The sequence below is a fragment of the Fusarium phalaenopsidis genome (genome assembly GCF_050370095.1).
Source record: "Fusarium phalaenopsidis strain FUZ10S chromosome Unknown contig_32300, whole genome shotgun sequence".
In the NCBI taxonomy this organism is placed as follows: Eukaryota; Fungi; Ascomycota; class Sordariomycetes; order Hypocreales; family Nectriaceae; genus Fusarium; species Fusarium phalaenopsidis.
In genome coordinates, this window is record NW_028145406.1 from 191303 (window position 1) to 206216 (window position 14914).

At 52.8% G+C, this 14914-nt stretch overlaps 2 protein-coding genes across 2 annotated transcripts; both read right to left on the bottom strand.

Annotated features, from left to right (window-relative positions):
* Positions 1-604: 604 nt before the first annotated feature.
* On the bottom strand, positions 605-3376 carry LRP88_07382 (uncharacterized protein; the record flags this gene model as incomplete). The annotated part of the gene is made up of 2 exons (XM_083243912.1): positions 605-2045; positions 2106-3376. The coding sequence occupies 2 exons, from the start codon at positions 3374-3376 to the stop codon at positions 605-607; spliced, it is 2712 nt and encodes a 903-aa protein (XP_083100347.1).
* A 2515-nt stretch (positions 3377-5891) lies between these two features.
* Positions 5892-6446, bottom strand: LRP88_07383 (uncharacterized protein; the record flags this gene model as incomplete). The annotated part of the gene is made up of 2 exons (XM_083243913.1): positions 5892-6143; positions 6315-6446. 2 exons carry the CDS (start codon positions 6444-6446, stop codon positions 5892-5894), a joined length of 384 nt encoding a protein of 127 aa, XP_083100348.1.
* Positions 6447-14914: the final 8468 nt, after the last annotated feature.

Genomic DNA, 14914 nt, shown 5'->3' on the forward strand with positions numbered 1-14914 from the left:
CCCCTTAAGTACACAGCTACCATGCACAATACGAGCAGAAGTCCCCCAAACACAGATATCACCACATGATAGTATTGCGCCCACCGCGCGCGTCAAGACCGGCGCAGAATTACGTACCCCTTCTCTCGCGCCACTACTCGATCGAATAGAAACGACTCCTATGTGGCATAGAGGCAGGGGACCGGCTCCCCTTCCACCCGGGCTGGGTACACATCGAGCTGCTGCTTCTGTGCCGCATGAACTGGGCAATCGAGATGGACGCCTAGGGTTAGTGCAGTGTGCAGCGTCAGGACTGCTAGATATTTACTGCTGAACGAGGAGTTCTAGAGAGCCAAGACATATCAACAGTCACCACGCACGACCATGCTGACATCATTTGAGAGTTCATTTGGCCTGATATCTACACATATAGGCTACATTAGTGCCAAGATCGCAGTATCATCATCTGAACTGGGTCATGCCAGAGGATCCTGAAAAACGTCGCAGCAGAAGCCACCACCACAAGACCACATTGACTCGTGCATCAACCTGTTCTAGGCGAGCCAGCAATATGCTCTAGTCTGCATAGAGAGGAGGGGCTCTTCGCGGTCGGTCGGGCCTGGCTTCAGGAGGAGGCGTTGGAGTCGATCGCATTGAAGAGTCGGTTGTCAGAGAGGATTACCTTGCGGTGTCGGTTCCGCGCGCGGACCAGTGCTTCTGCCTCATTGTCCTTACGGATAAAGTCAAAATCGAAGGTAGGCTGGCGCTGCCCTGGCCGGTCGATGCGCCCGATGGCCTGCTCCGTCACGGCGTTCGTCCATGGCTCGCCGAGCTTGAGCACTATGTTGGCAAACACCAAGTCGTTGCGGCCAGTCGATAGCACGTTGAAGATGGTAACGACCACAATGGACTTTGACTCGCCAGATGCGCGGGTCTCAGCTGCCCTCTCCACCAGGCGGCTGATCAGACCTTCGCGTTCTTGCGGTTTATGCCAGGCAGTTACCAGTTCTGCCTCCGCGAAAGCTTCGCATTTCTTGTTGATGTAGTGAAATACACCAGCCGCAACGGCAGGAAACGCCGTGAACGGGATTGCGTGGAGCGGTGCACGTGTCGAGGTGTACTGGCGTTCGCGCTCGTGTTCAACAATGCCGCGGGAGGCGTTGTGTATGATGTCGGAAAGCGCCGAAAACATTTCATCATGCTTGGTGTACTCGCCGATATGGGACTCGTAGAGGCCCTCCCCTTCTGGCTGTTGGTCTGACCTGACGTCGTTGCCCCTCCACGGGATATGGCCATCGATCCAGGAGGACATGAAGCCCGACAGCGTTGCACCGCGGAGCATGAGGTTGAGCGACCCAAGTGTACCACCGAATTTCTGTATGTCGAAAGAAAGCTCATCAGCTATCTCCTCCTGTGCCCAGCGCAGCAGATGTTCATACGCCTCCTTGTACTCTTCTGGCGTGTCGAAGAGCTCGAAGCGCATAGTAAGACTTCTTGCCACCGTAATCCAGCCATTAGCGATCGGGCTCTTCTCACCCCTTGCAGTCATCCAGGGTGAGATTAGATCCCTCGCGGCAATCATGGCTGCTCGCGTTTCGGCTTCCTGGCTGGCCCCCGAGTGTGCAGTACGGCATCGGTCTAGCCGGCGGGTGGCGTTCTCGAAGTGGCGCCTCTGCTCAGGATCAGACTGGATGATGCTGTAGCTGGCATTAAAGTCGGTCACGGACTTGTTGGCAGGCGTGCCGCTTAGAAAGTACACCCAAGGCGCTGCCTGTCCACCAGGCTGCAGCCGTCGACAGATGGAGATTGTCGCGGCATGGAGGTTGCTCCCGACGCCCTGGTATTGGTTGTATTCGTCGAATGTTATGCTCCTGGGGGCGAGCCCTGCGTGGGCCATGACCTTGACTGGCCTGATCTTGCAAGCCTTCTGCTTGACGTAGACCTTGAGCGAACGACCTGACCACAGGGAAGGTTGGCTGCCATCGTTGGCCCAGTCGAGACTGAGCTTCTCTCTTGTCAGCAACAGCCACGCAGCTTCTCCCCTCTCCTGCGAGGTCGAGCTGTGACTGTAGGCCGAGGCTCGCTACTCGTCCTTGAGAATCGCCATTCCCAGTAAATCATCGAACGTGGTAGGCTCGCGGGTGCCCTGCAGCTTGATGGCGTTCTTGCTATCGCTCTCAAGCTTCACATCCAGGAGCAACTCTCTCGCAAGCAAGGGAGGGGAGGCCAGATCGATCGGCTCCAAGCGATGACCGTCCCCGATGGTGTAGCCGTGCAGGACAACTTCGCCATGCAGGGGATGGTTCGGTTCGTCATACATGGTGTCGACGTAAGCTTCCCACTGCTCAAGCCAATTCTGCTGCAGACCCTTTGGGCAGACCTGTATGTCGACGCCCCGTGCCGTGCTCCCCACAAAATCCCTGATCGGGTTGTCTCTCTCGCAGAGGCACTGGATACCGAAGGCGTCCCCCAGGGGGCAGCGCGAGTGAGCCTCGTCTGTGTCGGGCGGGCAGTGTAGGTGGGGGTTGTCGATATGGTCGTCTATCAGCTGGGACGTACGCGTGAACACCGCCCTGGCAAGGGTAGCGATCGTCTTCCCGCTCGCCATGGTGTCGCCGTTGTAGTGACCGCGCAGGTCAGGGTGGTCGCGGGCGCTTGTAACCACACGGAACAAGTACGCAAGCTGAGGAAGTCGGAGTGGGAGACGTGTTCCAGGCAGGCGCTTTTCCGTCTCGGGCGTGATAGAGCTCGGATCGAGGCAGAACATCCGCGCGAACTCCGGGACGCTCTCCGACGGGAGGGAGTTGAGACGGCGCAGATGTCCAAGCACACCTTGCCCTGGGTCGACATGCTCGCTGTTGTCGGCGTTATCCTCGCTGGGGCTTGCAGATGGCACTTGGCCGTTAGCATCACCATCTTCGTCATCTGGTGAGTCATCTGAGATGTATATGATGTCGTGGCTGTTGTCGGTATTGTCTGGGACGGAGGCGTCATTTGTAAGGCTCTGGTCGCCCTCATCGATGCGTGTGTCAACCGGGTCCCCAGACTGGACCTCATCCTCGGCGACCTGAGCCTCCGTCAGTGTCTCATCCGTCTCAGCACTGGGCACCACAGGCCCGCTACTCACAAGCGATGTTGTCTCGGCAACCGCGGCGGCGTTGATGTCTAGTTCTTCGGGCGCAAGCTGGGCGCAGAGGCTCGGGAGCGTGACCGTCTGCGACTGGGCGCCATCCCGGCCAAGCGTGAGTGCATATCGAGTCCAGAATGTGATATAGTCTTCGTTGTCGCAGATGTCATAGGTGACCGGATCACCGGGCAGGCGACCGTGAAAGGAGACTACGGGTCGCCCGCCAAATAATTCCGAGGCGCGTGTCAGGAGGGATTCGAACGAGTGCATTCACGGGCGTGAAGGTCTGGCCCGGCCCATGTCATCATTATCGGGTCGAGACGCCTAGTCAACGAGCGCGAGGATGGTGCGGCTCCCGGGGCCTGACCCAGAACCATCATGATAGATCTCGACATAGGCATATTCTAGCCTCTCAGTGTTTGTCTCCTCCATATCTGTGATGAGTTGGTCCTTGCCAGCCGTGACGTCTTCGGTACGGGTTTAGCAAGGGTCGAGGTGTATGGGGAGGGCAACTTGGTGAGAAGAGTACTCGCTGTCGGTGTTGGCAGCGAGGTTCTCCCGGGTGGGCGGCCGGCGATATGGCTGTCGACTTCGGTCGGAAATATGGAGGAGGTGTGAGGGGCAGCTTCGTCGTGATCCTCAGCGAGGCGAGAAATATCAAGTATGCTGTGAGCGCCGAGTGAGGTGCGCGGAGAGGGCACCGACTGAGGCCTAACGGGGCACGAACACTGGGAAAAGTCTCGAGTTAGATGATGCTCCTTAATGGATGTAAATGCGCCTATGAGCATACCGACCAGATGGTGTGAAAGCACACGGGGATAGGCGTGCGAGCACGAGAGGCACAGGCGATTGGTGTTTCGTGCCAGGCGTGATGATGTGAAAAGGGAGATGTGGAGGGGGGAGGCGCTGAAAAACTCGATAAGATAAGGTGCGGGGCTATTCACTGGTCTAATTATTCCCCGAGAGGAGGGGGGTGGAGAGCTGGATGAGGGAAGACAATAGCCACGAGCTATGACGCTAGCAAAGACAAAGGCCACGAAGCAATCATCGGGGAGTATTTGAAGGGTATATCTCATTACCATGGAAATCATATAACTATCTCTATCCCATCCTGGGATTAGCTTTCCACAAAGGGAGCGACATTGAGTAAGCAAAGCTGCTGATTACATGGTAACTCTCGCAGTCCATCAAAGCAACAAAGAAAACATAAACATGCAGGGCAGCGCTATCCGTTGTGCATACAGAGGTGGTTATGATGCCCTACCCGAGGGTGTGTAGGTGGGGGGTTGGGCGGATCGAGTGATCCTGGCATAGCCCAAAAAAGAGAAGGACGTCGGTCGATGGTGTGCCATGGTGGAAAATGTGCGTGTGGAGAATGAAGGATAAGAATTCGTGCCAGTTTTGCAGAGAGACCTGTATGACCCGCCCGAGGCGTGCAACACGGCAAAAGAGAACCACGCTGTCGGGATCGGGAGGTTCCCCAGAGGCATGACGTGTCTGACATCGGCGCACCAGTGCGCACAGCTTGCGGTAGCTAAAGTCGTCGAGTCCGGGACTCGGCTTCCAAAGACGCTTGTCGATTATGGAGCCCATGGCGAAGGGCTGCCGACCTGGTGGGCAGCTAGGGCTCTCAACAGTGTTGAAGAACATGTAGGCGAGCTGGGTAGGTGGAAAGCACGCCTGAGTCACCACCGAGGAGTTGGAAGATGGATGATCGTGGTGGTATCGCCGCCGTTTGACGGCATCATCGTTGGGCGGCGTCTCCTATGAGGCTGCTCGTCGAGGGTCATCGGCTGGATCTTCAGTTCGGCGCTTCTATCGACCGAGATGATCGTGCGGCGACGATGCAGGCGACAGCTGGAGCTTCTGAGGCCGAGACATCGCGGCGGTGGCAAGAGGAGGTATGTGATTACTGCGATGTCAACACGCGAAGCGGTATGGTGCCAAAGGGGCTGTGGGAGTATGTTTACCTCTGCCCTAGGTATGTGAGCGTTCTAGCTTGCACGGGTGAAGGACGACGAGATGGCCTTCTCTAGTCTCTCTGCGTGGTTGATGATGGAGAGGGCAATGATATGCCGCGAGATACCGGTAGGAGGTGGAGAGCCGGAGAGCTGGAGAGGCGCAGGGCTTGACGCCGGCCACGCGAGGCGGATGACCGCGGTGCAGCAGGTCGGCAGCGAAGAGGCGTAAAGTTCTCAGAGTCAGCGTGACCTTCAACGCGGTATGGAGTGATGAGAGAGTTGCGAATGCATCGACTATGCCAGATGTGGCCGCCGGAATCAGGGGAACGTGGATGCCCGGCGCCCAATGAATGTTGGTGAGAGGATGCAGAGGCGCGAGAGAAAGGGACACAGTGGGGCACGAATGGTGACAGGCTGAGCGGAATGACGGTTCTATTCACGCTCCTGAGATGCTTGGTGTGATGATCCCGGCCGAGATCTCAAAACGCGATGGAGCTGAGACCCCACCTTGCCCCAGATTTCAATGCCAAGTTGGCGGGGTTGTGGGGGGCCACCAACTACTGCCCCGTGGACTGCATGCGGCATATGGATGCGTCGAGACGCCTCGGGGTGGTGGAGGAAGTTCCAACGAGGAAGCTATGGGACCGGCAATGACAGAGGTCAGCGTTATGAGACCGGCGACGAGAGATGAACAACTTCGGCAACACGAGCCGATCGACTACGTCTCTGGCGATGCTCATTTACAACGAGCTGTGGAATCACGCTACACGATCTCATCAAGTCAATGCTCTGTGTGGTTGTATTGGTCGTTGGCTATTTACATCCTAGCACTCAAAGTCGGGGCTAATACCATAGGCCGAAGCAGCGCTGCGCATGTAGCGATCCCAGCACGTGCAGTTAAAGAGGTGTGCGAGTTCCGTGATGGTCGGTTTTCGGTTTTCGGATTCGAGGAGTTCCGATCGATACAGGCAAATACAGCGCACGAGGGGGGTGGCGGGGACGAGGTAGTCGGGTACCAGGCCAATGGCTAACGAGAAATGGCAGTGTGATGTCCCGAGGGCCGGTCTGGGAACCAACTGACAGGTGTGTTAGCCTAGTGATCCCAACGTCGTGGGGCATACGCGCGCAAAGCAAGGCTCGGCCGGGTACTACCGTCGGGCACGGTTGGCCAATACCGAGGCAGGGGATATATTCGCAAGATGACGATTGACGGGATTATTGTGCAATCCTAGGCAAGTTTTGCTCACCATTTGTAGCCACAGGAGAGCATCGGCTGTCCCAAAGGCCGGGTCGGATTCAACGCACTGGTGGTGCAGTTGCTCCCAGGCCGACAGCTCCGTATGAAAGATGTTCCTGGCGATCGGGACTGGCGCCGGCATCGCTTCTCGACGAGGGTCCGGGCGAAGCGCCTCCTAGGCCATGGACCTCGCATCTTCGCGGCAATCATCGGGGGGAGTGGCTACGTTGGTTCCATCGTGGAAAACATCGCCGGGAGATGGGTGAGATTCGGGAGGTGTCATGTTGATTATGACGAACGAAAGCAACGGTTCGGTCGCGATTTGACTGTCAGGTCACAATCTGCTAGCCAGGTCAGGTTCATGATTGACAGCGGTGACAGTAGCGAAGGATAAGGGATACAGACCTGTCAAGTTTGTGCTGATGCCGAAGATGAAGGTGATGATGACACGCCAAGCTGGGAGGTGAGGGCAGGCGTCGTAATCCGAGAGATGCTCGCGGAGGATAACAGAGAGAGGGAGTGCGGAAGAGATGGGTGAGAGGGTAGGGGGTGGAGGAAGAGAGAGAGAGGAGGAGAGATGAGTTGAGAGGTGCGTGGTGTTTTGCAAGTAACAAATGTGAGGTGCCGTTGGTAAATGCGGGACGAAGCACGTGACGAGATGGATAGGCAGCAGGGAAACTCTTTGAACTTCACCTCGGCCTTGAGCAGACTAATTACGCGATCAATGAACAAGGCGAAAGTTAAGATCATTATCGGCATGGCATGATGACTCTATATGGAGAGGTATATAAATAATTGACATTATATTAATGCGGCGGTTGGAGCCACCACGACGCTAGGTAGCTCATTTGTCACCAAGTATATAAGCACCACAGCTGATATCACGATGCGTGTGAATGACTTGAATGCATGCAATGAATAGAGCAGCCAACATACTCAGACAGATCCCTTCATCTCCTGCATCAGATACCGTCATACATATGAAGAAGCGCAACCGGGACCAGCGTCAAGACACTCGAGATATCTCCATCTCCGAGGACAACACCGCAACACGAGCAGGGCCGCATAGAGAAAACAGCAACAACCATTTTATTCTACGGCCCATTGCCAACAACCAACAAGAATGGGCCCTAGATCGCATCTACTATGCATCGACGTCAAGGATTCCATTCCCTGTCGACTTTTGGAGGTCCATCAATACCTTGCCGACGGAGCCAACATCGCCCGAAACGCTCTATGCAAACCTCCATGCACTTATGAAGCCCAAAAGCTCCTGCCGGATATTGAGAAGTCCCAACACGTCTCGCTTCGGCTTTACTCACCGTGGGTCAATCTCGGCTTTGAGTCGCTGGATCATCTCAACCTTTACACTGTCCGCCAAACGCAGGATGGCGCTATCCCACGAAGTCTCATTACACCACTCAATGTCTTTTCTGGACAGCTGTATCTCTCAAATTACTGCGATTACATCCACCTTTGCGATTTTCTTGGACTTGCGTGGAAGGCTGCCGATGGAACCATCGGCTTCGGTCCCGATGGCTGGAATCCACCAACGCTGCAGACGAACACCTGCGTCAACAGATCGGGGCTCTCCAAGAGTCCCGTTCCGTTTTTGAAGATTCTATTCGCGAAGATGCGACAGGAATGCCAATCAATCAGAAAATCGCACATGGGGAAGATATTGGAAGGGGTGCGACTGCACGTGGAGGATTGGGCCGCAATGGTGGAGAATGATGAAAACTGGCCCTTTCATTTTTCATTGTAGTTCAAACCGCCATCCGTCAAGCTTGACGCCTGTGGCAAGGCATCTTGATCAGCATTGTAGGGTATCTGCATGTATCTCCCTACGTCTACTGCGATGTCGCGTTGTGTCAACGCTCGGCCACTGCAACTTCCTTTGCACAAAAAAGAGTTCCAGTACTCAGCGCTAAGAATAATGCTTATATTTCCCTAGATTAGCCGAGCACTCCGGGGCTGAGAGTCAGGAGCGAGGGAAATGTGGGTCAGAACGGATCAAATGTCTGGCCGTAGTACCCTCAGGAGCTAGGGGCTGACTAATATTTGTCAAGCAAAGGCGTTCTTGTTGAAACAGCTGTCCTTGTTGAAGCATGTGGTTGGCCCATCCAAGAGACCACTCCTTCTTCGACCGTTGACCAACAACGCAAGTCTAATTAAAACCGAGGAATTCCACATAAGTTGAGGAGCCCTTATTCACATCGATCGCGTTAGATCGATCATCCCGTCCTAATGACCTCTCAGGTATGCAGCCACGAAGAAACCTTTCCACGATCGTCTAGATACTCGATAGGTTGCTCAGAGACAAGCAATTTCGGTCCCATCGCCCGCACCGACCTCTTCTTCGCACATTCCATCGTCAAGTTATTCATGGGTCGGGTTTATAACGCCTCACAGGTCTCAACTCATCAGTCTTGTAGATGTGCCTTGGGGACTGCGACGAGTCGAGAATGAAAGAATCGCTTCTCTACCTCTATAATTAGCTCGCCCAGATGACCGGCATTTGGTAGGTGACCCCCCTCTGTGGCGGAGGCTTGCGATGGCTTGCAAAGGCAGCTTCACGGTCACGATCACGGCTTGATAGCGCGGCTTGGTTGGTCCACGAGGAACTGGGCCAGTCTCCAGGCCCCCTCTCCCTAACTTACTAATAACGTACAGGTCGCAGAGGTTTCAAATCTTGATGAGCCAACGGGTACAAAGGTGATGGATGCTCTTCATAATCCCACAGAAATGCCTTGGCTCAAAGGCTAAAAACCCTTCACTATCTTCTCTGCTAACAGTGAGAAGACTGCAGCAGGTCACTCGTTCCACAATTGGTATCTTGACTGATCTTGTGGTACTCGACACTCCTGCCTCATGCTTTACGACTGTGTTATTTCCGTTGGGTCACTCAGAAACCCACCCCCCACCGCTCCTTCGAGCCCTTGACCAGGCACGCACACCGCATTTGTTGCAACAACAGGCTGTAGCGAGTCTGACTCTACAGTTGAGTGCAGGTCTGCCTCATTGCTACCGATACTTGGCAAGGAGCCCAGGACAGCGATTTGAGCTGCGCCTCCGTGCGCTGCCAGCTCAATATCGTCGGCGGGCTGTTTCCCGGAGGTATTACATTAGCTATCTGGGGTCAGAGAACCCGGGCTTATAGATTTTTTCTCTTTTTTTATTATTATTGTCATATATTAATGACTGTGCTTTTTGCTGTTATGGCTGGCGGCTTCTTGCCATTATTGCGGATAATAATAATAATAGGTAGTCAACACATCATAGCATCATATCCCAATGCTAACGCAGTAGTCTTTTTGTTAGTCTTTTTACTGCCCGTAGTCCGTGGTTGAAGACTCATACCTAGCTGCATTATAAAGGATTATTCTACCTCTCAGGGAGTATTTAGCTGCTTTAAACTTCAGAGGAAAAGAACTAGAGATATGTATAGATTTCCTATCTTTGAGAGCGATTTAGGCATGGCTGGCCGGCTATTATTAACTTACTTTTTTATTAAAGGTAACGTATATGATAAGCGAGTGTCACAGACAAGCGAGTGTCACAAAAATCCTAACCCTCCTTAGGAATACTATAATAAAAACACCATAAATCATCTAATCAATTAAAACTACTCACTATACTCTTCCCCAGACGTCTCAATCACTACCTGACAGGTCCTTGCATTATGCCCGGGCTTGCCGCAAACTCCACAGCGCCGAACACCCGGTCCGACTGACCTCCCTCGACCACCACTCCTCGACGATTCGGCCGCTACCTGCGCATCCACATCCATTTGATCAATTGCTTGCCTTCCTTCCCCTACCGTCATTACTCCTCTTTTCTGCAGTCTAGTCCTTTTTGCCCTCCGGCGCCGGCTTAGTATCTCATTTGCCTGTCGAAGGTCTTGGACCTCTGCCCTCACGAGAGCCATCTCATGCATAACTGCCTTTGTTCCCTTTGCAAGAGACTTTAATGCTTCAAGAATTGACTCTGGAGAGCTGCTTTGGTGCCTTCTAATCCGTCTTTCGAGGTATTCAGACTAAGATCCAGCCTCAAGCACAGTCTTTGGGGTCCTTGAGACCCAAGGGGTAGAGGGTTCAGCCCCCTCCTCGGCAGGCGTTGGAGTCCGTAGCTGCATATCAAGCTTTGAGACCACAGTTTCTGGGTCAAGAGGAACAAGACCAGCTCCTTTAAAAGCCCCCCTGATATTTCTTTCTGTCATAGTGGCCTCGTGTGCTGCGTGGAAGGCCGGAAAGAACTCGGTCTTTAAAACGTGGGTTATAGAGCATCTGATCAATCGCTCTATTTCTCGACCATAAGCTCGCTTTAGTACGTTAAAGCACCCGACGTCAAGGGGCTGGAGTAGATGAGAGGAATGAGGCGGCATACAGAGCCGGATGATCTTCTTTTCCTCATAATATCTCTCAAAGTCGATAGACTGGTGACTTTCATGGCCATCGAGGATCAAGAGACGATAGGAACCAATTGATCGATTGGTTGTGCACCGGTTAAAGTGCTTAAGCCACTCGAGACAAGTCTCATTATCGGTCTAGCCATTTTGGGTCGTCGCAATAGCCCAATCGCCCGGGAGGTTGCTTTCTCGGTACCAGTTAGCGAGGTGATATTGGCCCGCGCCGATGATAAACGGCTGGATCGCCCAGCCTTCCGCATTGATCGCTTGAATGACTGTAATCCATTCCCGGTTTCCAGGCTGCACTGATTTTGGCTTTGAACGCCTTTCTGAGCCTGTAACAACCATTCCGCTTGCAATCATGCCCATAAGAAAGCCAGTCTCATCAAAGTTCCAGATATCATCTGATCGGATGCCATACTTCGCGATTGTATTCGCCATAAGCCGAAACCAATCGCGGATAATAGTTGGATCTTCGCACTTGGCTCTCTGGTAGTCGTATTTACGAAAAAAACGCGTCTTAAGGTCTGGGTGCCGCTTGACGAAGTTATGAGCCCAACGCGTGCCAACTGGTAGCGCGTCGCGGTCAGCAAGCAATTGATCAGCCATTTCTTTCACACCACGTAGCCGTGGGGGGAATCCTCGCGAATCTAGGTCAAGAATGAAGTAAACAAGGATATCTTCTTCTAGATCAGATAGCTTGCGTGAATTAGGGATAGTATCGCGTCGAGACTGGATGCCTTGCTGCCGGCGATGTAAGGTACGATAGTGAACTGTGTACATCGTTGCGGCGCGTCGGATACTTAGTTTTGGGTTATTTTGGAGGGCTTGAAGAGCTAGAAGGATTCTAGCCTCAGTATTAGGCCCTGACATGCTTGGTGGTTGAGAATCAATTGATCAAATGAAGAAGATGTAAGGTGAGGGATTTTTGTGACACTCGCTTGTCTGTGACACTCGCTTATCATATACGTTATTTCAATAAGTTAGTAATATTAGAACCATTTCCATACTAATAAAATAGCTATTTTAATATATCCTTTTTAAATATATATATATGTAGCCTTTCCCGTCATAACTATACTGGCGTTTATTACATTCTGCTCTTAGACATGGCTCGGTCTAAGCAATCTGAAGTTAAAGCACTACCGCAGGGGGAAGCTTTATATACTCTTAAAAGTAAACTTCATCAAGAGATTACCGAGACAGGTTATGCCCTAGCTGAACTTAACAGCAGGCTCAAGGTAAGTGAGGTTATAAATCTATAAAGTAGACTTTATCTCACAAGGTAATAGGAGCTAGACCGAGCCCTGGAACTACCAATTCCAAATTACCTTCTGGACGACATTAGTTGGGACATTCGTGAAAAACCTCGTATGGCGCGAAATGGTGTCGACGAACATATTAATCTCGACGAGATATTAATCGACTCTGACATCCGTTTGGTTTTTACTGATCGCTGGGATGAGAGGCAGGAGAAGAGAGACGTGGAAGGCAGGAGGATTTATGATACCCTAAAGGCAATATATTTGTTTTATAAGGAAGGAGAAATCAGATTTGACCTGACTCAGAACGAGGATTTTAGTAGTTCTGATTCTGAGGAGGATTATGAAGAGTATGGGTGGTGCATGGGGGATAGGATTTGGTTTGAACGGCTTGAATACCTTAATACCTATGACGATAGGCTAACTTATATGGTTATAATTGGCTAGTTATTCAGTCCGAAGGACTATCTTCTGGCGCTGTTATCCCATTGAGGGCTGGGCTTTAACTATACTAAATAATTCTGTCATGGTGTATCGCCAACTTCCCCTTCTACTTGCTGCATTAGCCCTCACTCGCAGCTGCCAAAGTACATGCTGCCGATCTACCTGTCTGTTGGCTCCGCTCCATTCCCCGTGATGCGCCATGCGACTTAGAGTAGGCTCCACGTCAAGCAGGCGAAACAGTATGAGAAGCTGGCTGGGCCCGTAAGAAAAGGGGACGATGAAAGGGCATCGCATGCGGCTGAACCATGGGCTCTCTGCGTTCTGAACCAGCTGGCGCATCGTTGGTTCGGTACGTGGCTGGTAACCGACCATTGTTTGGCACGAAAGGTAGGGGCGCAGAGGGGGCTGGCTGAGCTTTGATGAATCGTGTGCTATGGCTGCAGTCTTCTTAGTGGCCAGGTCCAGCCCTTACGTGCCAGCAATGGGTTTCACGTCCCCACCCGGGTTTGCCTGTTGATGCCTGTTCAAAGATGAGTGTCCAGGTGTCGACGAGATGGCTTAGAGGACATTGTAAAGCTCAGACCAGCATCGTGACGAAAGAGGAAACAATGGCAGGCTCAGATTGATGTGGTGACAGTCACCAACAGGTGGGGAATATTAGGCCAGGCAGGTGTTTGCTACTGTACTTGAGATTGGCCATTGCGAACCAGGCTGACGACTGCCTTCCCCCCTCCTGCCGTACCTACCCCGCCGGGATCGTGCCCCCCCCCCCGCAACCCACCTTAGGCATCAATGACAATGGGCTGCTGGAGGTGTCTTTCCTGGTGTTTCGGGTAGATCGGGCCGTGGTTTGGAAAGAAATCGATGAATGGTTATTATGTACTGTAGTAGATCACGATCAAACCCCAATATCGTCACCTCACTTCACGCAGGCAGGACTCTGAAAGCAGTGGAGGTCTGATGCCCCCTAAGTTTGGGTCACGCGCTAAATCGAGTCGCAATTTAAAAAAGAGTTGATACGGGTTAGAGCTATACTATTTTCGCTTCCCGTACCTCTTGGCACTGTGGGTCTGGAATGGTCATTGATACCGTCTCGGCCCATGACATTGACCCCAGCCTGTGGGCCACATACATACCTACCCTTGCAAAGCCTTAAATCATGACTTTGTTGGCTCTTTGGTCAGCCCATGCAGCCATCATGTACGAAGTAGCCACTGCGGCAAAGCAAGCTCTTATAGGTCTCCCCCTGCACGGAAATGAAGATGAAAATACTTGGTTCGCCTGGTCGTGCCTCATGTCTGTTCGGGCAGAGCAGCTCCTCAAAGCATGCTCAACCATCTGAAAGCCAATGTGTTGGTCTGAAGTTCGCTTGTCTCAGGGTGGACGAGATGTAAATGCGGACCTGCCTCTGCCAATCATCGCAGCCTGATCACCTCGGATCAGGGTGGAGGGTTGTTAACGTGGATGATTGGATGCTCAGGGCCACAACCAACCCCGTTATGCTGCAAAAAGACCGTGGCGTGGTCATGTGGTGGATCTCGGTCGCAGGAACCAACTGCCCTAACTATTACATACGCAGGGCAAATCTTCATGCCTGATGGTTCGGCTGGAGGAGGGCGAGGAAGCTGGAGACTGTTGCGTGAGATGGGCAGGGGGTCTGGCCAGAGAAGAGAGGGCAAGCTAGCCGGGCAGGGATCCCCCACAGTCATGATGCAAGACGTACCTATTTATGAATAATTATAATGGCCCTGCCCCGTACGTTCCAATGAAGGTTCACCCAGGGTTGACTGTGACGCCAACTCTGGCTTCGATTTGCCTTCTCGTCCCGTCTACGCCTCCATTTCGACCATGTGCTACTTTGAGCAGACACGATGGGCATGTGGCTACTGGCGCTGGGGACGTTTCCGTCAACAGTGTAATAAAGAGTGCCGGATAGGCGAGACTTGCGGTCTAAAACTGGTCTACGAAATGAAGACGGACCTAGGTATCTGCAAACTCTGCCACGATACTGAGAAAAAACAGCGGCGGTACGACAAGATGTGCCGTGACGTCCAGCGCTGGCGGTGCGAGGGTAACCGAAGTGCCACCATTGAGCAGACATGCAGCAAAATGCATGAAGTGGCGGGCCAAATCAACCGAATGAGAAAGCAGCACCATGACAAGCTGCAATCGTTGTAACCTTGTAAGCCACCCCAGAGATGTTCTACATCATGGCTAACATTGTGCCAGGACGAAAACATGGCCCGTCGCCTTCTGCATGGTGGCACTTCTCACAACCGCGAACCAAAATTCGGCAAGGCTAGCGCTCCAGCGCGCCTGCTAGGCAGCCCTCAACTTACGCGTGAGCCCAGCAAAATGGCTTGTTATAAAGAAGCATCCCTGGGTGACCTAATTTGCCTTGGTACCTGCTAAAAGGCATCTTTCAGTTTCGCCGTTGGCATAGTGGTTTACATTTCACACATATGTAGACCTTTTATGCGGCCAGGGCAGTAATCT